The sequence below is a fragment of the Diorhabda carinulata genome, chromosome 5 (genome assembly GCF_026250575.1).
Source record: "Diorhabda carinulata isolate Delta chromosome 5, icDioCari1.1, whole genome shotgun sequence".
Taxonomy (NCBI): domain Eukaryota; kingdom Metazoa; phylum Arthropoda; class Insecta; order Coleoptera; family Chrysomelidae; genus Diorhabda; species Diorhabda carinulata.
Genome location: NC_079464.1, coordinates 18,786,953 through 18,809,556, shown reverse-complemented (window position 1 = coordinate 18,809,556; position 22,604 = coordinate 18,786,953). Strand labels below are relative to the sequence as shown.

Sequence of the window (22,604 nt, the reverse complement as noted above, 5' to 3'; positions counted from 1 at the left end):
CTAACCTAACCTAAAAATTCTAATAATTGTTTAATTATAACAACCAATTGATTTTTTTCCAAATTTTTTGTTATATGTACTTTTTGAGATAAAAAATACGCTATTAGAAAAAAATTTCAAATACAGTTTTTTCAGAAACGTTGCAGGAATTGATGGTTTTTAGATTGTTTATTGATTAAATAAGAATTGAATCTCTAGTTTCTAAACTTAGAACTCATTCCTCAAATACAGCGAAAAAATAAAAAAAAACTTTGAATATATTAATTTTTCAATTATATATAATAAAAAAAATTGTAGGCTGTATTTCCAAATAAAAACCAAATTTTTTGTTCTGGGAAGGATCATCGTTTCGATAAACAGAAATTGCTGATTTCAATTTTTTTCATAAAATTCTATTCTGCATTTCCCCAGTATTATTGTCATTATTTTTAATTAATATTTTTTGTATCAAATAAATGAATTAAACCCCCAAAAATTTTCAACCATAAAGAAGCTTTCTTGATCCGATCACTGATTTATAAACCATAACAAAGCTTTTGACAAACTATTATTGCTTCATATTCAATTGGCTAGTAGAATATTAACAAAAATGAGTCTAAAAAGGAGTTAATCGAATTCTTTAATGATTAATTATAAAAATAAAAATCCATTTGTCTTTTCGAGATAGGAATAGTAAGATAACTGAAAGTTTGAAATCTAATAACTTTCCATTTAAAAAAAAAATGTCTTCTACTTGCAAATTCAATAGATTTAAATAAAAAATATGGTGCTTGCACGCAAATATTGTTGAAAAAATTTTGAAAATACGTTAATTTTGCTTAAATATTCAATAGAGTAAATATAAGTCAAAACGAGATATGGCTTAAAGATAATATATTTAACATTAAATTTATTGAATATTTTGCAAAATTGTTATAGTTTTGGTGTACCCTGTATAAAAATGATCTTTTTTTAGAAGGGATTTACGTGACATAGTTGTGTGTTACAAGGTTTCGTTTAAATTTACTACCATTGTTTTCAATAAACCTTCAACAAGTTTGTAGAGTTTTTTTTTCATTTCCCATCACATACCATAACACCATCAAAATAATCCTGATGTATATATTTGCACCGTAAGGTTAAAACCGTTTAAATTTTAACACATAGTCACTTGCACCAGTGAACTTTTTTTTCCTGGAGTAATCACATCACTACCCTAGCTTATAATAAATCACTTATCACTTGACTAATTTATTTAAATTATTCCATTACTTTGCTAATTTGTTCTGTTCACTTCGACTATTTATTGTAAACTGAACTAAACTGCGCTACACAGACTCATATATCCCCAAAGAAATTTTCAAAAGTTGTAGAAAATAAAAAAAAATAAATGGGTGGAACTACCTAAAAACAAAGATCAAACGAATTTCGGGTATTTCATCAAAGGCGGCGCCTTCGCCGAGTCACACAAAGCAATAAAATCTACATTATATATTTCTATGGTTTATGCAACCACATATACAATTTGTAATGATAGTTACATATATCTGTTTCTCATAAAACAAAATTGCGATATCGCAGGGTTACCAATGTTTAGAATGTAATTTCTCCTAATTTGTTGGTAAAAATTTCTTTCAAACTAGGGATTTAATATGAGAGAAAAAGAAGAATGAATAACATAATAAAAATCTTCATATATTTCTGTGACTTATGCAACCACATATGCAGTTTGTAATGATAGTTGCATATATCTGCTTCTCATTAAACAATTAGTCTACGTTTATTTCGAGAAAAAAGAAGATTGAATATCATGATCACAATATTTCTTATAAATTTCTGTGGTTTATGCAACCATGGATACAGTTTGTAACGATAGTTACATATATCTGTTTCTTATAAAACAATTAGTCTTCGTTAAATACAAGACAAAGAAAAGAATGAATAACGTGATTAAAATCTTTCTCATATATTTCTGTGGTTTATGCAACCACAAATACAATTTGTAATGATAGTTGCATATATCAGTTTCTCATAAAACAAAATTGCGATTTCGCAGGGTTACCAATGTTTAGAATGTAATTTCTCCTAATTTGTTGGTAAAAATTTCTTTCAAACTAGGGATATTTTGAATTTGTTACTGCATAAATATCAAAATTTCTTCTTGTTAATACTTTCTTATAATATCATGAAAAAGGATTGGGAAAATGAAACAAATTTTAAAACTAATAAATAATTTATTGAATTAGTTATACAGGGAAATAGAAAAAAGTATCTGAAACCATATTACCAGGTTTAATCACAGAATTAACGCGGAAAATGAGAATATGTTTATATGAACCAAATTTCGAAAAATGTTGCCAAGCTTTGAAAGAGATTTGTTAACGTTTCAATTGATTTTTGTATCGAACAACACAAGATGCTTCAGTTTAAGCCCATACCTATAATAAACGAAATATTTTTACGAAAAATTCCACTTTAAGCGTAAAATAACACTCACCCTTAGAGTATAATCCCAGGAACCGGTTGAAAGGGCTGTACCGTCAGGAGAAACTTGCAAACATGAGACCCTATTTTCGTGACCGTAAAGTAAACATACTCTGGCACATTTTAAAGTATCCCAAACGTTTACTGTATAATCGTTGTATCCAGCGAATAATAATCGACCTAAAACACAAAAATTTTATTTTTCCTATTCGATGAAAACAAAAAAAGTTTTGTTCAAATATTTCCAATGATTACACAAATACGAGTTAGTTGTGGCAACAATGCATAAATATAATTTTGATCGTGATCATGAGATGGTAGAAGACGCTACGGCGATGCTAAGTTTTATTATTGAATAAAATAGGTATTTAGTCTCAGGGAAATTGAATATACAAAAAATGTGATGACAAAATACTTTAGATCGAGAATAACAAGAAATTGCTACACTGCGAAAAATATTGGAGAACAAATATTTTACGAAACATTTTGAGTTTTTTTTAACGTTTTGGTTTAAAAATAGAACAAAAACAGAAATAAACAAAAATGTGAGGAGAACAATACTTTAGATCGGGTACAACAGAAAATTGCCACACTGAAAAAAATTTCCAAGAATAGAAATTGTTTGTAACATTTTGAGATTTTTTACAATTTTTTGGTCCAAAAATATCACAAACAAAAACATAGAAATAATGAAAATGTGAGGAAAACAATACTTTAGATCGGATACAATAGGACATTGCTACAATGAAAATATTTTGAAGAAAAGAAACTTTTCCAAACATTTTGAAGTTATTTTTATTTTTCACTTCAAAAATACCACAAACAAAAACATAGACATAATGAAAAATATGGGGAAACACATAGTTTAAATCGGATATAACAAAAAATTGCTACACTGAAAAAATATAAGAAAAATTTCCATGATATTTTGATTATTTTTCATTTTTTTGCCTCAAAATTATGCAATGGTAATCAAAAAGAATGGTGAGGACAACCAACAATATAAGGGAAAAAAACTTGAGATGAAATACTATGGGAAATTATTACACTGCAAAAAATATTGGAGAATGAAAATTTTCGAAATATTTCAAAAATTTTCTGACTTTTTGTCTCAAAATGATCCTTATTGAGTTACCAAATCAAAAGGTGAAATTAATGATAAAAGTGAGAAGAAACGTGAATTTATATCAAATACTATAGAAAATGATTTACACTAAAAAAAATGTCGAAGAAAATTTTACTAATATTTCAAAGGTTTTTGATTTTTTTACTTCACCAAAGTAAATCCCAAGCCAGGTAAACGTGAAAACAAAAAAAATGAAATGCGATAAAACATCTACAGGTATCATCAGAAACCAATAAAAGAAAAAAAAACATAAGAACCAGACAGAAAACGATGCAAAAAAATACTACAGTCCAATTAATCATTCAATTAATAAAATACATTGAAAAAATCATCTTAGAAATATTTTTTTTTTCAAATAATACAGACCTGATACAGAAAAATCGACTGAATTCGCCCCAAAAATTATACTCTCCTTGCTATAAACGGCGATTTCTTTGTCGGCTCTTAGATCAAAAAGACGACACTAAAATTGAATAATTAACGAAAAACATCAACCAAAAGGTCATATTTAATCATACAGTCGCGTCGTCACTACCGGTTCCCACCGCGTCACCGCTCGGATGAAATTTAACGCTGTTGACGTCAGATTCATGCCCTTCGAACGATTGGACACATTGTCCGGTTCGCATATCCCAAATCAGAACCATTTTATCGCAACTCTAACAACAACAAAAAATTCCATCTCATTTCAAACACGTATAAAAAATTTCGTTTCAGCCAGTCCGGACCTGTAGTATGTTCAGTTCATAAGTATTGGAACGTTTTCCTCCGAAAAAAATTTCCAGCAGAAACATTTAGAAATTTTTAGGAAATAATGGTTTGGAAATTCGTTCGGAGTTGTAAACAAACAACAGGTTCGGTGTGGCTGGATTATGGATAAAAATTTTTGTAAAATAATAAAAATTGAGGGTAAAGTTGAAATAATTTACATAAAAAAGTTACTTTGACACTTTGTTGTATAAAAAATCAAATATAATTGAATAAAAGCTAAATTCAAATATATTTTATAAAATCTTTGAGCACTTTCCTTTGAAAAAATTCTAGTAGAAACATCTAGAAAATGTCGATTTGAAAATTTGTTCGAAAGTGTAAACAGGACCGGAGTGGCTGGATTAAATACCGATTTAAAAATGTCAATTTCACAATTAATTTTTATATAAATATGAATTTCAATTAAAAAGCGGGTATTGAACACATGATACAATATATTAAAAAAATTGCTTTCGTATTTTGATTCATCCAATATTAGGTGTAAAACTACATCAACAGGCTTTAAGATACTCCAGCGGGATTAAGATGCATCAGCGGGCGTTAAGATACCTCGGCGGGCGTATACGCCTGTTATTAGGGCCGATCGGTAAATTTTTTTGTAAATAATAATGTTAAAGAGTGATTTTTGAATAGAATATTACTATTCTGGATCATACTTTTCATTTTATTATCATGATAAAAATTAAAGTAATTCAAAATTGTATTATGTATTTCTAATGTAAAATGTTTTTAACAAAGTATTACAAATTTTGGAAAAGAAAAAAATTCCACTCAAATGGCTTGGTGCTTGGTCGTTAAAGTGTTAATATTAACAAAATTCTACATTAAAGTGAAGAAAGTCATAAATTTGGGATGATATATAGGGTGTTCTATTTAAAAATACAATATTAAAAGTTAATATAATTTGTGGTAAGTTGTAAAGGACTTCGAAATAAAATTGAATCACCCTGTAAACGTAATAATAGATAGAAAATGATATTTTCCTTCATAACTCACCCCCGATACAAAAGTATTTCCGGTTTCGGAGGGAGCTAAATCGATAGCCATAACATCGGATGAATGACCATGGAAACTTTGGAGCAACTGCCCAGATTCTACATCCCATAGAGCGCAAGTTGAATCACCGCTACCCGTCAGAATCTATGTCGTTTCAAAAAAATCAATAAATGTGAAAATTCCTACTGTAAATACTGATGAAAAAAAAATACCTGTTGATCAGAATTTGGGAAAATACAACAGCTCATGTAGCTGGTGTGCGTACCGACAGTCTTCTTCTTTAACGACACGTCTTCTTCAAGACTCAACGGATATACAGTCACCTTATTATCTAAACCACTGTAAATATTGATACAACTATAGATATATGAGTATACAGGGTGTAAATGAAACATATACCACCCCTAATAATTGAATTGATACAAAAAATTAATATGGTAAGATAGAAGTTTCAAAAGAGAAGAAACTATCGTATACTATTATGGTGCTCTTGTAAGAAATCAACCTTCGATCAAATAATATAAGAAACAACTACACCAAGAACAAATGTTAAAAATGGGAAAATTTCGGAATTTATTTGATTTTTTGCCTAAAAATGATCCTCGCTCAGTGAACAAAAACAAATAGATATAAAAATAGCTACACTAAAAAAAATTATAAAAACAAATTTTTTTTGAAATAATTTGAAGGTTTTTTGATTTCTTTTTAACTCAAAATAATCTTCACTTGTCCTCCAAATTTAGAAATTAATAAAACTAAACTAGGCATCGTTTAAAAGCAACTTTTGGACCTATTTATTATACAGAACGATACATATATAAACCTAATCAAAAATCCTGGAATTTCATTGAAAAACAAAATTTTTACAATAATAAAATGATGTTTAAAAGTTGTAATTCAAGTATTTGAGGCCACAAAATACGAATCTTTAATAATGTACATGGTGAATTAAATTTTCTTATTACTTCTAACGTTAACCAACCATATTGATTCCTTATGTCAATTGTATAGTCCGTACATTATAAAAATTGATGCGCATCATAATGATCACAACATTGTCAGATGTTAAAAATTGTAAGAAGATTCTGTTAAAAAAATAAACAAAATAAACCATGATATTGGTTGCATCAATTTATATCATTTTTTTTTCAAATAACTAATCTAAAAAGAAATATAAACTTGTACCCGCAAGCCACCAAATTCCCTGAAGGTGCATAAGCGCATGCCATTACCCATGTCGTCGGCATTGTAACGGCATGCTCTTTGTTAGTTGTAAAAGCATCCCAGATGATCATTTTCCCATCCTATCGAAAATTTTCTAATTACTCGATCGATACAAAATATCTGCCTAACAATTTTCATTAAAATATCTAAACAAAACAAAATAACCTAATTCAAAGTGAATAGAACAGATAAAAAGTAGCGATAAATGTTTTAATTAAATTACCTGTGAAGAGGAAACAATATGCCTTTTGTCGGGTGACCAATCCGAGCACAAAACTTTCGCTTGATGCCCTTTTAAAGTTCGTCTCGGTTTTATGTTCATGTAGTTTATAATATCCAGTCGTTCTGCAATTTGAGCTACTGAAATTCAAATATAAAGTCGTATAAATAAATTTCAAATTATTAATCGTATTTATTTATTTACAATAGTATTCATTGAAATACTAAATTAAGATATCGATACTTACGTGTAACGTCATTCAATTTTTGTCTTTCGTCTTCCAATTTCTTTTTAAGAATTTCAGCTTCTTTAGTTAACGATTCTATAGAATCTACTGTTATTTCTTTATTTTCTATTTCCATTTTTATTATTGTTTTAATACCTCAAACAAAATCAATAACAGAAATGACAATTGACTTTTGACGTATAAGCAATTTTTCGCGTCGATACGATTTGCACCGGTTGAGCTCAATTGAAATATTTGCAAACATGTTCTTCAATTACTGGGCCATTGAACACATATCTCAAAATATTTGTTAAAAATAAGGTTGGATTGAACAAATGATATTTTGTAGAAATAATATACCATATAAAGATAACATGTAGTAATATATTGATAAGATTAATCTTTACAACATGATGCTTCATTAAACAATAATTTTGTAAATGCGGTTTTTAGATTACTCGTAAAAGCTACAAAAAAGAAATTATTATTTATACTCTTTACGACTTCAATCTTTCATTTGATCACCGTATAAAAGTACTTATATGCATGAAATATGTAAACTTGATTGTACACTTTGGGTAATTAGTTTTAAAATTTAAATTCAATCAAAACAAAAAGTGATACATAGTGGTATTAAAAAATATAGATCGGCTTGAATAAATAAAAGTTCTGAAGAATTATTAATATACTAAAGTCAATTATATGCTAGGCTATTTCAATACAACTAAAACATATTCTACCTCGTCATCTTTCTATAATCTTTTCACAAGACGAGGTTTTCGATATTAGGTAGTATAGAACTAAAAAGCTATCGATACGCCATCTTCATTTCTTATAGCGAACTCAGTGGATTAAACTTTCTATAGGAAACTGTATAAATGTTATTTATTTAAAAATGGGGATATATACGAATAGAGATGGCGATTTCTACTTCTGATAATTTATAAATACTATTTATTTGGTGAGTTTAAAATTAATCAACACTTAATAGTTAATTAACAAAAAAATATAAACTGGGTGATTTTGTAACAAGTATTTTTTTTATTCCAGTTAATTTACAAACTCGACGTATCAAGCACGCTATATAGAAAATTTTTCGACTACACCTTATATATTTTTAATTGGTCGGTTTAAACAAAACAAATATCTCTATTATTATCCATTTAAAATTTGTTAGTGTAAATATATAGTTTTTTTAGAATTTCACTGTAATTGTACTTAACTTTGAAATATGACGAAGGAAAATGAACGATCGCAAATATTGGTTGGAAATGAAATAAGAAATAATAAAAAAATGAGTATAGCGATAATGTTAAAGAAAAATATTATATTAATTATAACTTTAATTGGAGTATCAGCTGGAATTATCATGGGTAAGGAAAAAATATTTAAAACTATATTATAATAATAATGAATATACTCGATCGGTAATAATAATTAATTTACTCGATCGGTAAAATAGTTAAATATTAAATGTTACAGTTTATTCATTGGTAACGAACTTGCCGTGTTGCCTCATCGCTGGAATAGTCGAAAATATTATGAAAACATTAGTTTTTGTTAACGTATGTCCCAATAGATTTTACACAAAATATTCAACCATATTTCGCGTACTTTTCTAAGAATTCTATGACGTAATTGTTTCTTATTTTCGACTTGACACACTCCATCGTATATTTTTCGAGATGCTCTATCGGTCAAAAGTTTTTGTCCACTCTATAGTTTGAGTTTTTTGTTTATTATTTCAGTGCACAATTTTGCTATTTTTTGTGACAATTTCGGAAAATAATTGTCGTCTGTTTGGTTCCATTTGAATTCCAACAATGTGAAATGGAAGTCGGATACTGCTTTCTAATTTCCCTGTCCAGTTTGTCCCACAACTCAATCGGGTTGAGATCGGGATCATTATAATTTCTTATAGCCTCCATTCTTTAAAAATCCTTCAATTTTTACAGTTTCTTCGTTCGCCCTTCCTCCAAAACATCCCCAAATCATCACCGAGCTTCAGCCGTCTTCCACAATCGGGATATCTAGATCTGATATTCTGAGATCCCTAGATCTCTATTCATCTAGACTTGCGACTTGAGTTCCTTGATTTTACTCATTCTAAAACTTTCAAGTCTGAATTTGCGAGAACGAAAACAATTCGTATACGAACTTCACAATAAGATGTATTGGTTTAAAACGTATAAATCACAGCTGGGACTAAACTACAATCATAAGCACCGAAGAAATAATTCACAATTGAAGAATAATAAACAAAAAAGTCTATTATTTTGAAAATAATTGAATGGATTATGGGGTAGGCAAAAACTTTTGACCGGTAGCTGAAAAGCCAAAACGATTCGCCAAATAATCAAAAATCCACTAAATTATGACGTCATACATATCAACCTTATCTTTTTATAGGTTATTCTCTTCGTCATTCGAAATTATCAGAAACTACAGTATTGTTAATTTCGTATCCTGGTGAATTATACATGCGATTGTTGAAATTATTGATTTTGCCATTAATAATTTCGAGTTTAATCACGGGCACGTCTAGTGTTAATGCTAGACTTAACGGAAAAATCGCCATGAGAACTTTCATATATTTTTTTCTCACATCGGCATTCAACGCTTCGTTAGGTGTGATACTGGCTATTCTAATACACCCTGGAGATCCTGGATTGAAAATTACGTTAAATAAAGTTGTCGATAACAAAAATGGTAATTCAGTACTTGATAGTTTGCTGGATTTAGGCAGGTAATAGTTTTTATTTGTTACACAACGAAATTTTAACAAAATATTCGATTTTAAAAATTTTATTTTTTCATAACAATTTTAATCCATCTAAATCACGTAAATCTATATGGCGTTTAAATGAGGACCGTTTCTTTTTTCAACCTCCCATCGCTCCGCGCAGAGGCTGTGAAGCACTACACATTCCGCCATCGTTGACATCCAAGCGTCAGTCGGCGTTGTGCTACAACTACGTAAACATGTCAGCCATTATTGATGCTCCCGCCAAGTGTGAATTACGAAATGCGTTTCTTTTTGTACAGGCTGCAGAAATCCATCGGAGAATGAGTCGTGTATACGAGGAAAACTTCATGAGTGATGGTGTCGAGAGCTTAAAGATGGCCGTATTGATGTGCATGATTAAGGACACCGAGGACGCAAATCTGTCGTTTCAGATCATCTGGATCAACGAGTTGACAGAATGGTTAAAGATAACCGCATATTTACCATTACTGCTACGGAATTTCTAGAAGTTTCAAAGTCTGTTGTTGTCTCTTCGGAGGTTGGAAAAAAAACGGCCCCGTATGTTTATTTGAAGTATTTAGGACCGATTTTATAACCTAAGATAAAACTGGAGATAAACTAGAAAGCAGCTCTCCACATTTTGATCTTAAACTTGTACTGGTGAAGGGGATGGAGAGACCACGTGAACAGAAAGTCAGATGACCGGTTGGTCAAGATTGCAAAGGAAGAAAAACCGAATAGATTCCGATCACCAGGGTGACCACCTACAAGATGGTATGGAAATTGATCTTCATCATCTCAGCTAGGCTTTGTATCGTTGATACAAACACAGGACTAAATCCTAACATACGATGAAGAAGAAGAGTATCGTGGGAATTACCGGCAACATCGCAAGTGATTAGTGGAACTGCAGAGTTGTGTATCACAGTATCGTTTTTGTTTCTCAAAAAATTGATTCATATTTACATTGTGAATACAAATTTGGAAAAAAAATCGATTTTTTAGACTTCGATTTTTTCATGAATCGATTCATCAGGCTGCTATTCGAATCGATTTCTAGAAAGAATCGCGATCCATAGTACAGGGTATTTAGATTTCGGTATTTAATATGATCACCAATAAAATTGGACTTCGGCTATATGGTATGTTGAATACCTTTTATTTAGTAAGTAAATTATTCAAAGAAAAAGATATTAAGAAGTCTTAGTATTATATGCATAAGAGGTAGAGTATATTTTACATTTTTATCTATCTTATTTGCTTTAAAATAATTGTATGGCGGCGTTGAGTGTATGCATATATTTAGTTATATCGCTATTTACCTAAAAATTAATTTAGTTACATAGTTATATTTATTTTAAGAGTTAGAAGTCAAATTTATCACATAGTTAAAGCAAACGAAGACAATATTTAAGAAATTCGATTGATTCACTGGAATCGACAGCTGCGTTTATTTTGCGCTGTCTTCCCATTAATTTTCACGTTGATTGACGAACGTTTTTGAAATTCCTCAGTACAATATAGTGGAAATTTTGTATAATTATTCCAATATCAATTGCAGAAGACAGTTATGCGAAAAAAAACAATCAATATTTCATATAAAATGAAATGGAAAACAAACCGTCAGTCCACGTGGACTGATAATAAAAAGATCGAATCGTAAATATAAATGCATTTTTATTACCCGAAGCTGTCGGAAAGCGTATTTACACAATTTCCTCGAACTATTTCTGCCAGACAGCCTGCGATAAGCAGTGGCGTGGCTTAGTGAGATTTGTGAATTATGTGAAAAGTGGTTTAATGAACAGCTTTTACCCAAAATTCTATTTTTCTTTATGGTTTTTGCTGTGAAATTTCGTTTTCCAGAAAAAAAAACGAATGGAGTACGAAAAGGGCTCAGTTCATGTCTGGTACCCTGTTAAAACCATACGCCCTTACAGGCAGGTACATGTTACTCGTCTGTTTACATTTTATGATTTAATATTTAGTTGTAGTAAGTTAATGAAGTATAATAATTATTTTTTTCTATGTAGGAATAAAATTACGGCGTTTTGAACCAGTTTTTAACTCTGCAATTGATATTGGAGAACTATACTATGAATGAATCTTTATAGCTGTTAACTTTGAATAAATTTATTTAAAAAATTTAATATTTTCTCAACAAGTTTTAAATTGTTTCGTTGAAGATAAAAGCGGCGGTTTCAGTGCTCTAAATTCTCAAATTTTTTTGTCGTTATGGTTTTTTTTAGGAATCTCATAGCAGAAAATATTTTTCAAGCCACGTTCCAACAGGTTAGTATCCTAATTGTCGTGTTAATTACATTGTTTATAAAACTTGAGAGATGAAAAAAATAAGTCTACCACTAATTAGTATCATTTTAAGTACACCTGAATGTATAGCGTCACTGAAAACTTGATTTCTCACTGGACAGAGTCACATTCAGGATAATGTCAATTGAAATGACAAAATAAAAACGAAAAAACACAAACCAGGACGTCTACTGTATATTTAAACAGTTTTTGTAGTGCTTGATTTATATAATATTGTTGAGCTCGATAATAAAGCATTCAGAACATTCTACATAAATGAAATTTCAAAATAGAATTATGAAATTTATTACCCAATTGAGTATGGGAACCAATATATGACAGACAAACAGACAAAAAAGAGAAGAAGAGTTCTGGAAACAGAACCTACAGTTTCCTTAGATAGTGGAACCAGTCAGCTGGATACCGTCGCCTAGACAGGGAGTTGGCTGACACCGGACGACCAGAACGTTCACCATCATCGGTAAACGTTTAAATTCAGTAAAACAAATTGTTCTTTTTAATGGAGATAACACTTTTGAAGCCATTGATGAGCTTGTACAGTATTTTTTTTCATCAAGAAGCAATGATTAAATAACACATGTTTTGAAAATAACAACAGTAGCTTCACTTAAACGCCTGTCACTAATCGAAATGTCATGTGGATTTGACAATGGCAGCGCCATCTGTGTGTCAGTGACACGACTTATTGAGGGATCTAATATATGATCCAACTGGTGCTAAAAAGCTACGAGACTATCAATTATTTTTATTTTCTTGAGAAGAATAAATTCCGTAACCTTAATTTAAAAATACTCAGACACCGATCCAGAAACCACAAAAAATACTTCTTAGAGTTAAGCAGAAGTAAGACAATGAGGAATGTATCAAGTTATTATTAAACTTAATTTCATTTTCTACCATTTTCACACTATAAAAAAGTTATTTAAATATTTTTTGTTATCTCTTAATGCATTATATCACAGTTTCACCTTTAAACATTTTTTAATCAAAATTTTTTCCTGAAACGGCCCTGTCTTCTAACATATCGTACAATTAAACGACGTTGCCGGATTTTGAAATTATTATGTGAACCAAGGATTTATAGTGAAAAAAACATTTTCTCCATTTTTAGGCTCATACCGATTACGTGAATTCTACAACTGTAATATCAGTATCTAATAAAACTATATTAACTAAAAATAAAATGGAAAAAATTCTTAATTACAGGTAAATCTCACTGGTTTCTTATAAATTCGCAGCTCAATAACTTTGTTTTGTAGACTAGGAACCAATAACATCGGCCTTGTTTTTTTTTGTATCATTTTCGGTTCGATTCTCGGCGCAATCGGTCCGAAAGGAAAAGTGGTCAAAGATTTATTTTTAGCGGTATTTGAAATTACCATGAGAATGGTAAAATCGGTTATATGGTTAACACCAATCGGAGTATGCAGTATCATAACCGCCAAAATAATATTAGTTGATGATATATATTTAGTTATATCACAATTGGGATGGTTCATACTAACAATTCTGATCGGGATCTTGCTTTATCAACTCGTAATTATGCAGTTAATATACTTTTTAATCGTTAGAAAGAATCCCTTTAAATATTATTGCGCTCTCGTACAAGGTAAGTTTTTTTATTGTATTCGTTGATATGCTAAACAATTTTTTCTTTCAACTTTCGCTTCACCTTGTATAATATGACTGAATTTCTATGGGGTTTTATCGATTAGATGTAGTTATATCAATATAAATCGATTTATTAACAGTAGAAACTAATAGCGCGTAGATATCGATGAGTTTCAATAGAAATCGATAGTGATATCGATTATATATAATTATAAAACTAGAGATTTCAATATAAATCGATAGTTATCGATGTATATTAGTTAGTAATCGATAGTTTTCAATTAATATGATCAGAAATCGATTAGTTTCAATAGAAATCGGTTGTTGTCGGAAAATACTGATAGTTATCGATTCTTATGAACGACAAATATCGATAGATTTTGATAGATATCGATAGTAATCAATGTACATTAGTTAGAAATCGATAGTTATTAATTAATATGATCAGAAATCGATGAGTTTCAGTAGAAATCGATTGTAATAGAGAGATACTGAGAGTTATCAATTCATATGGACAAATATCGATAGATATCGATATAAATCGATAGTTATCGATGCATATCAGTTAGAAATAGATAGTTATCGATGTATTTTAGTTAGAAAGATCGTATTTAATTAATATGATCAGAAATCGATTAGTTTCAGTAGAAATCGATTCTTATAGAAAGATACTGATAGTTATCAATTTATATGGGCAAATATCGATAGATTTTGATAGATATCGATATAAATCGATAGTTATCGATGTACATTAGTTACAAATCGATAATTTTCAATTAATATGATCAGAAATTGATGAATTTCAGTAGAAATCGATTGTTATAGAAAGATACTGATAGTTATCAATTTATATGGGCAAATATCGATAGATTTTGATAGATTTCGATAAAAATCATATTCAAATGAATATGATCAGAAATCGATTAGTTTCAATAGAAATTGGTTGTAATTGGAGAATACTGATAGTTACCGATTCATGTGGACAAATGCCTATAGATTTTAATAGATATCGATATAAATCGATAGTTATCTAGGTAGAATAGTTATAAATCGGTAGTTTTAAATTTAATATGATCAGAAATCGATTAGTTTAACTAAATACATTGTTTTAGGTACTTTAACTGCTTTCGCCACAGCTTCTGCGGCGGCTGCTTTACCTATAAATTTCGAGGTTATGGATAATGTGCTGAAAATTCATTCATCTATTACTAGATTCGTGATGCCGATAGGGACTAATATTAATATGAATGGTACTGCGTTATTTTTAGCTGTTGCCACGATATTCATGGCTCAAATGAACAGTTTTTATTTGGGAGCTGGTACCTTGGTCACAATATGGTATAGTTTTTATTCTAATTATTATATTTGGCTCTAAAAGAGGTTAGATTAGGTTCTATATTGATAGTACGGACCTGCTTACATCATTTGAATTCAAAATTCGACGTCCATTTCATTATAATTACACATTTTAATATTATAGACAGTGTTGCCAGATTTTCTTGACGAAATTTAGACAAAAAATCTTCAAAACTGCAGCGGGTGTTTAGGTGGATGACGTCGTAGAAATTTTACAAAAAAACTTTAAATTACGAATGGATTTTTTAAATAACAAAATAGCTTTGCGATTACGACGTTTCGTATTCCTTTTCACGCACCTTATTAATTGATTTCGTTAATATAATTACTAGAATTTATGATAAATAAACAATTTTGTATCAAAATGCTTTTAATTCCAATAGAAAAAATATAATTTCCGTAGTAATAATTCTAGTTGAAATTTCTTTATATAAATTGATTTTTTTTGCAAATCTGGCAACAATGGATTGGGTGGTTCTAAAACTGCGCAGTTTATGTTATAACGCTTGCGTAATAGTGACATGGACGAAAGTAGTTATATTAATAGGAAGAAGAATTTTTTGTTTAGGGTCACCTCAACAATTTTGTCTTTCTCATCAGCCAGTGTCCCAAGTGCGGCTATAGTGCTGCTGTTGATGATTATATCTTCGATTGGTATACCAGCTGATGATCTGCCTCTATTATTTGCTATTGACTGGCTCGTGTAAGTTTAGTGTTAAATATTACACGTTATATTACAGCAAACGATTGACGACAGTTGGCAACAGCGCAATGTTTATATGAAATTATCTGTTCCGTGACTTCCGCTATTGCGAACCGTCAATTTCAATAGATCATTTATATAACTTGAATTCTTGGATAATAAAATTTTTACATTACAGCGCGATGTTGCCGCTTTTTTTTTTCATAATTAACCAAAACGAGTTCAAATATAAAACAATTAACTGGAATATTTATGTTTGTCCGTAGAGATAGGATTCGAACGACAAATAATATGTTGGGTGATTGTTATACAGCCGCCATTGTCGAAAAATTATCAAAAAAAGAACTTTTAGACATCACTAACAATCAAGTAAGTGTCATACAATAAACTTCGTGAAGAAAATTTATTTATACTTTCAAATACATCGATATATATCGATTGGTATCTGTAGTTTACGAGATATTTTGACACATATCGATTAATACATCTTTCGATTTAATAGAAATCGATAATTATCAATTCATATGAATAAATATTAAATAGAGATCGATAGTTTTTGTTAACTGTTGTAAAAAATAGTTTGATATTCGATGGGTATTCATAGTTTTTGTGTATGATTAGAAATCGTAAAATATAGGAAATATTGATAGTCATATCAATAAATGTTTAAACAATTCTTAAATATCAATAAAACTCCATAGGTATGGATAAATTTATGTCAAAATCCGTAATTTACTATAAATATGTTGAAATTAAGATAGTTTTGAAGAGATATCAATATAAATCGATAGTTTTTAATTAATATGATTAGATCTAGATATAAATAGATTATCATCGATATATACTGATAACACTTAAGGTCAGATATTGATAGATATCGATACCATTCAATAAATAAATATTTGATAATATATTAGACAGAAATGGATAATTTTCAATTAACCTGATTCGAAATCGATTGTTATCTATAGATACTGATAGTTATCGATTCATATGGACAATTGTCGATAGATTTTGATAGATATCGATATAAATTCATAGTAATCAATGTAAATTAGACAAAAACTTATAGTTTTCTAAAAAATATAATCAGAAATCGATGAGTTTCAATAGAAATCTATTGTTTTCAGAAAATACTGATAATTATCGATTCATATGAGTAAATGTCGATAGATTTTGATATATACCGATATAAATCGATAGTCATCGATGTATATTAGATAGAAACTTAGTTTTCTAATAATATAATTAGAAATCGATGAGTTTCAATAGAAATCGATTGTTTTCAGAAAATACTGATAGTTATCGATTTGTATGGACAAATACCGATAGATTTTGATAGAAATTGATAGTCATCGATTTACATTAGCTAAAAATCGATAGTTTTCTAAAAATATAATCAAAAGCCGATGAATACCGATAAATTTCGATATAAACCGATAGTCATCGATGAACATTAGCTAGAAATCCATAGTTTCCAATTAATATGATCAGAAATCGATGAGTTTCGATAAAAATCGAGTGTTATCGGCAAATATCGATAGATTTTGATACATATCGATATAAATCGATAGTTATCGATATATTTCAATAAAAATCGATCATCTCATCGATTAGATATAGTTATAAATATCTAGATATCGAAATAAATCGGGTTTTTTCATCAGAAATGGACGTAGAATTCGGTGAATATCGATAGCTATCGATGAAAATCGGCATATTTCAATACAAATCGATAATATCCAATAAATATTATTATAAATCGATGCTAATCGATGAATATGTATAGAAATTAGATATAAATCGATAGTTTTTATCGAATGTGGTTATAAATCGTTAAATCTGAAAAAAACTGACATTTATATCGATAAATGTTGTAGTAAATCCTTAGATATCAATATGAATCGAAATATCGATAAGTATGATTAGAAATCGATAAATAGTGATTTTATTACAACTATTCATACAATTACAGCGAAATTTTCGTATTCTAGACTCCAGAAGAAGTACTAACTCTATTGTGAGAAAAAAATTATAAAAGAAGACTTTAGTAAGAAAATAAATATTTTTAGTAGAAATAAATGTTTAAAAATGTTTCAGTTTTGCTCTTTTCTACCTTATTTTCTCCACTAAATTCCCTTTTCCACCTTTCCAGCTATTTTCGATATTTCCAGAAGTACAAAAATATAATATGGTGGATAGTAAGTCCGCCCCTGTATCAAGACATGAAAATTGAAGAATTTTTAATCACAAACAGCAAAAACACACATAAAGTTGATTTTTTTATGCATTTTCCATTAAATTTGTAATTTGGACACAACAAAATCTAATTATTCAAATTGTAAGTGAAATCAAGACTCGTATAACAGGAGAAATAACATTCTAAGCGTTGGCAGCCGTGTGATTTCGATCTTCGGTGTTGTGAGATTTACTTTCTATGAAATTTTCTCAGTTTTGTATCGATCGATTCTCATTTGATTACATAATTATTTCATTATTATTTTTTTTTCTTTTGTTAATAATATTCAAAATTGAATTACATGTACACATAGTAAATCAACAATATCATGGTATGTTTTTAACTGGACACAACTTGACAACAATGTAAAAAATCTATCGTGTCTTTATGAAATTATCGTAAAATTATAATTTTATCAAAAATACGAATCTTCTTAAAGTCCCGGTATTATATTTAGTTTATTATCAAGAAATTTTAACATACCTGAATGACATGCTCGATATAACAGGAAACATATGGTGTTTGATCAATTTTTCCCCATGTTGCGTGTCATTTCCGGTAGTTGTGTCATAGTTTGTATTGACCACTAACAACTATCTATCTATCACTAATCACGTGATATTTATTCGATACTGGGTTTTGATTTTTAGTCAGTACATTAAAACAAAACGTTTTAGAATAATCAATTATTATAAATGAAATAATAAAATATACACTGCGAGCAAAAACTTGAAGTAACCTTAAAATTTTCATGTTCTTTGAAATTTTACATTTTCAGATAGTATTCGTAAGCTGTACATCATTGCATGTGCTTTTGTAAGCTGCATGTGATACTCTATACTAAATAAAAATGCATTTTTTTTTCTTGGATTTAATGATTTATTCTAAAAAAGCAACGAATTAACTTTTCGGGCAGAATTCAACATTTTGTTGTTAGGGAGATAATAAACACTAATAACGTTTATTCTCTCCTCTTGCCTTGATGACTGCTTGAAGTCGGTGAGGCATACTTTGAATTAACACCACATTCTGGTTGATATTATCCCATTCCTGCAACAGCAATCTTCTCAGCTTCTTGGCAGTTCTTGATACTGGTATGTGTCTGCGGATCAGTCGTCCCAACTCGTCCCAGACATGTTCTATGGGATTCATGTCTGGTCTGCGGACTGGCCAGTCAAACTGCCTAATTTCCACCTCATCCAGATACTCCCTGACAATTCCGGTTGTATGTGGTCTCGCATTATCTTGCATAAAAATGCCTCGTTCTCCCATAATTAGAGGTTATGGAGCTATTTTCTATGAAGACCAACTCTGTTCGAGCTTGTGCAGTAATTCCCGCCCAAACCATAACTGATCCACCGCCAAATGGAAGACACCCGCCAATGCAAACTTCAGCATATGTTTCCCCAGGTCTTCTCCACACTCGTCGACGTTCATCGACGTTCCAACGAACGTGATCTCTGGCAAATGTCAATCTTACGGTCCGATGCTGGCGTTACAACGGGGGACCTGTAGCCATTCTTCTGCATGACAGTCCAGCAGCATGAAGTCTTCTTCTAACGTTCCATTCACTAACGTTGACATTTCTCACTTCTTCCAACTGATTTCGCTGTCCTATTCTGCAAACTTGTGGACACCATAAAACGGACATCTCGTTGAGTGATAACTCTTTTTCACCCAGACCCTGGTCTTCTAGTGATCAGGTCAGTCTCCAGAAAGCGCTGCACACTAGCATCAACAATTCTTGAAATTTCACGTTGCCCCCTACCATCTTGTAAGAGCGCAACAATTGTTGCCACAACAATCGGATCTAAAGGCATTATGGGCCTGTTAAATCACAACACTTTGGAATCGTTAGGTTTTACACAAAGAATCAACAGTAAACTGAACAACAGGCAAGGAAAATGTGAATGTTCATGCGCAAAGGCACATTTTTCATCAAAGTCGTACTGCAATACATCGAATGACAGCTAATGACAGCGGATCGAATTCTCCCTCTGCCTCACGGCCAGTCTACAAGGATAGTCCAAGAAGTACCTGGCATGACCTCGAGATTACGGTAGTTGCTTCAGATAAATGTTAGGTAGCAGTAGTCGACCAAATGAAGTGATGACTCCAGAAATATCGAAACAAATCCACAAAGCGGAACTAGATGATCGTGAATGGAACAAAAACGTAGAAGATGTTTCCATCGATGAATGTTTGCGCCCATTCATAACAATGGCTGATATGGGGGTCCATCACTTCACACCAGAAACAAAAGAACAATCGAAACAATGGACTGAAAAAGGAGAAACGGGTCCCAAGAAGGTTCCATCTGCAGGCAAGGTGATAATGTCTGTTTTTTCGAGTGCGAGTGGGTTAATTTTCATTGACTATCTTGAAAAAGGGAAAACTATCAACGGCGATTATTATGCCAGCTTATTGCAACGTTATTCACCAGATTTAGCCCCCTCGGATGATTTTTTTGCTCCGACGTAGAAGATTTTCCATCAATGAGGAGGAGATGTAGAAGTTGATAATTATTTTGAGAATCTTGACGATTGTCATCATAAAAATGTTAATGAACTTATTGAACATCGCCTAGAAAAGTGTATGGAGCTAAAAGGAAATTACTTTGGAAAATGGATATATTTTTTTCCAAAATTTTTGTGTTTTTTTGTTGTGTCAGGTATTTCTGGCACGATCCTCGTATAATTGTTTTTCGTTACAGTGAGATATAATTAATTAATTTCTTTTTTGCCGATAACACATATTAGGAAACGTACCATTGGATTCGTTATACTCTACACCGGGGGCAACAGGCGGCCCGCGGGCCGGGCGCGGCCCTTCTTCTTACTTTATCCGGCCCACTGAGGTTTTTTTTGTAAATCTCTAATGTTTATTTATTGCAATTATGATAATACATTGAAAAAGTAGATTTTATGTAAATATTATGTCCAATCTGTAGCATTGGATGTGGTCAACGCCTCGTTTAAAGGCTCTTCCTTTTAATTAATTAAAGACTAGTCTGAAAATCCGGAAAAGTGGCTAACGAAATTATAAAGGAAGCTGCTGTAGTTGCAAAGTCGGACTGGAGGACATCAATGCCGCGTATTACGGAGAAACAACGTCATAAAAGCAATCATCCAACAGAAAGAACTTCAGGATACTAGAAGAGGTCTTTAGTAGTACCATACATAGAGTCAATTATCATCTCCCTTGAAGTACGTTTTGCTGAAGAACACACGCCATCGTCGCATTATCTAAGATATACCCGGCGCAGACAATTTATTATTATTACTATTATTATCTATTATTAATTGTCAAATTTTTTCATCATGATGTTTTCAAATGACGCTTCTTCTTTGCGCTTAGAATTATTTGCTCTCTTTTGGCGCTACTCTATCAAAAACTATATTTTTGCTCACCTAGTAGCTGTTTTTATCAAATAATTCCAATATCTATAGATACCGTGAGTAGTAGAAAAGTTATTTGAAAATTAAGATCGACTTAAACAATTTTTTTAATTTTTCGTAAACGGCGATTCATATCGCAAAAAATATTGAAATAAAAGTTGTAAATCATAAAATTTTCTACAATTCTAAAAAAACAAAGTTTTATTCTACATTTCCATTTCATAATTTTTCTCAATAACATCTTCATTTTCTTTATTTGTTATAATGATTTTTACACCGAGTTTAATTCATTTCCAGATACTTTCAATGATAAAAAATTAGTATCAATATAATTTTAAATGAATTTAACTCATAATTTAAGGATCTTAATTTGTATTGACATTTCTCGGTACGCCGCATTAGATTTTTGTTGTATATTCATGTGAAGAAAAGAATTGAACTTTTAGTTAACCTTTCAAATTAGAAACGACAAAACGAAGGTAAGGTAAAAAATTACTACGACAAGTACCGACTGATTTTTTTATTTCTCTTCAACTGTAAATTATTTCTTAGGTGTTTGTGATTGTAGTTTAGTCCCAGCTAGCCCTGTGAAACGTAAGAACGTGCTGTCATTTATAACTTTATGACCAAGACATCTTTTTTTAAATTCATTTACGGTTTGTGAAAAATATGAATCTACCATGAACATTGTCGTTAAAATACGTTCAGAGCAGCATCGACAAAACCGCAACCGCTGGAGAAAAACGTATTGTATCGATCAGTAAACGAACGTTTACTGATCTGTGAATTCTAGCTAAAATAACGATATTGGGGACTTCGGAAATGAATCATATATGGACACAAAATATAAGTAACCAAATGACGAAAAGTGTACTATTCACTGTGCATTTTGAACATTTGGTTCATTAGTGTTATAGTGCAACAACTTTCAATTTGTTTTAATAACAGTCATTAAAGACAGTAAGGACCAAAAAAGTTTCAATAATTAAATAAAAGTCGAAATATTTATAAAAAAAATAGGAATTATAGCTAAAATAACGATATTGGGGACTTGGGAAGTGAATCATTTATGCACATAGAATGTATAGATATCTGTAAGTAACCAAATGACGAAAAGTGTACAATGAACTGTGCATTTTGAACATTTGGTTCATTAGTGTTATAGTGCAACAACTTTCAATTTGTTTTAATAAC

The 22,604-nt window shown here is 30.5% G+C and overlaps 2 protein-coding genes across 2 annotated transcripts; one reads left to right on the top strand and one right to left on the bottom strand.

The window, feature by feature from the left end:
* Positions 1 to 2,193: 2,193 nt before the first annotated feature.
* LOC130894137 (guanine nucleotide-binding protein subunit beta-5a) lies at positions 2,194 to 18,505 on the bottom strand. The gene is made up of 10 exons (XM_057800738.1): positions 18,496 to 18,505; positions 7,048 to 7,182; positions 6,804 to 6,940; positions 6,542 to 6,660; positions 5,569 to 5,695; positions 5,357 to 5,500; positions 4,108 to 4,248; positions 3,956 to 4,052; positions 2,477 to 2,643; positions 2,194 to 2,417 (listed from the first exon to the last, which is right to left on the bottom strand). The coding sequence occupies exons 2-10, from the start codon at positions 7,160 to 7,162 to the stop codon at positions 2,406 to 2,408; spliced, it is 1,059 nt and encodes a 352-aa protein (XP_057656721.1). The 5' UTR covers positions 7,163 to 7,182; positions 18,496 to 18,505; the 3' UTR covers positions 2,194 to 2,405.
* Positions 8,077 to 17,867, top strand: LOC130894136 (excitatory amino acid transporter 2). The gene is made up of 9 exons (XM_057800737.1): positions 8,077 to 8,399; positions 9,436 to 9,772; positions 12,022 to 12,064; positions 13,215 to 13,309; positions 13,363 to 13,712; positions 14,827 to 15,052; positions 15,639 to 15,773; positions 16,040 to 16,142; positions 17,768 to 17,867. Exons 1-9 carry the CDS (start codon positions 8,258 to 8,260, stop codon positions 17,795 to 17,797), a joined length of 1,461 nt encoding a protein of 486 aa, XP_057656720.1. The 5' UTR covers positions 8,077 to 8,257; the 3' UTR covers positions 17,798 to 17,867.
* Positions 18,506 to 22,604: the final 4,099 nt, after the last annotated feature.

Bases quoted from the DNA above. Each gene is read 5' to 3' on its own strand.
- LOC130894137 (XM_057800738.1), bottom strand. From the start codon at position 7,162: ATGGAAATAGAAAATAAAGAAATAACAGTAGATTCTATAGAATCGTTA. The intron at 5,696-6,541 runs GTACAAGTTTAT...CAATATTTACAG, and splicing joins GGGAATTTGGTGGCTTGCGG to TGGTTTAGATAATAAGGTGA. The intron at 4,249-5,356 runs GTGAGTTATGAA...TGTTGTTGTTAG, and splicing joins GAAATACTTTTGTATCGGGG to AGTTGCGATAAAATGGTTCT.
- LOC130894136 (XM_057800737.1), top strand. From the start codon at position 8,258: ATGACGAAGGAAAATGAACGATCGCAAATATTGGTTGGAAATGAAATA. The intron at 9,773-12,021 runs GTAATAGTTTTT...GGTTTTTTTTAG, and splicing joins AGTTTGCTGGATTTAGGCAG to GAATCTCATAGCAGAAAATA. The intron at 15,774-16,039 runs GTAAGTTTAGTG...GTTTGTCCGTAG, and splicing joins TTTGCTATTGACTGGCTCGT to AGATAGGATTCGAACGACAA.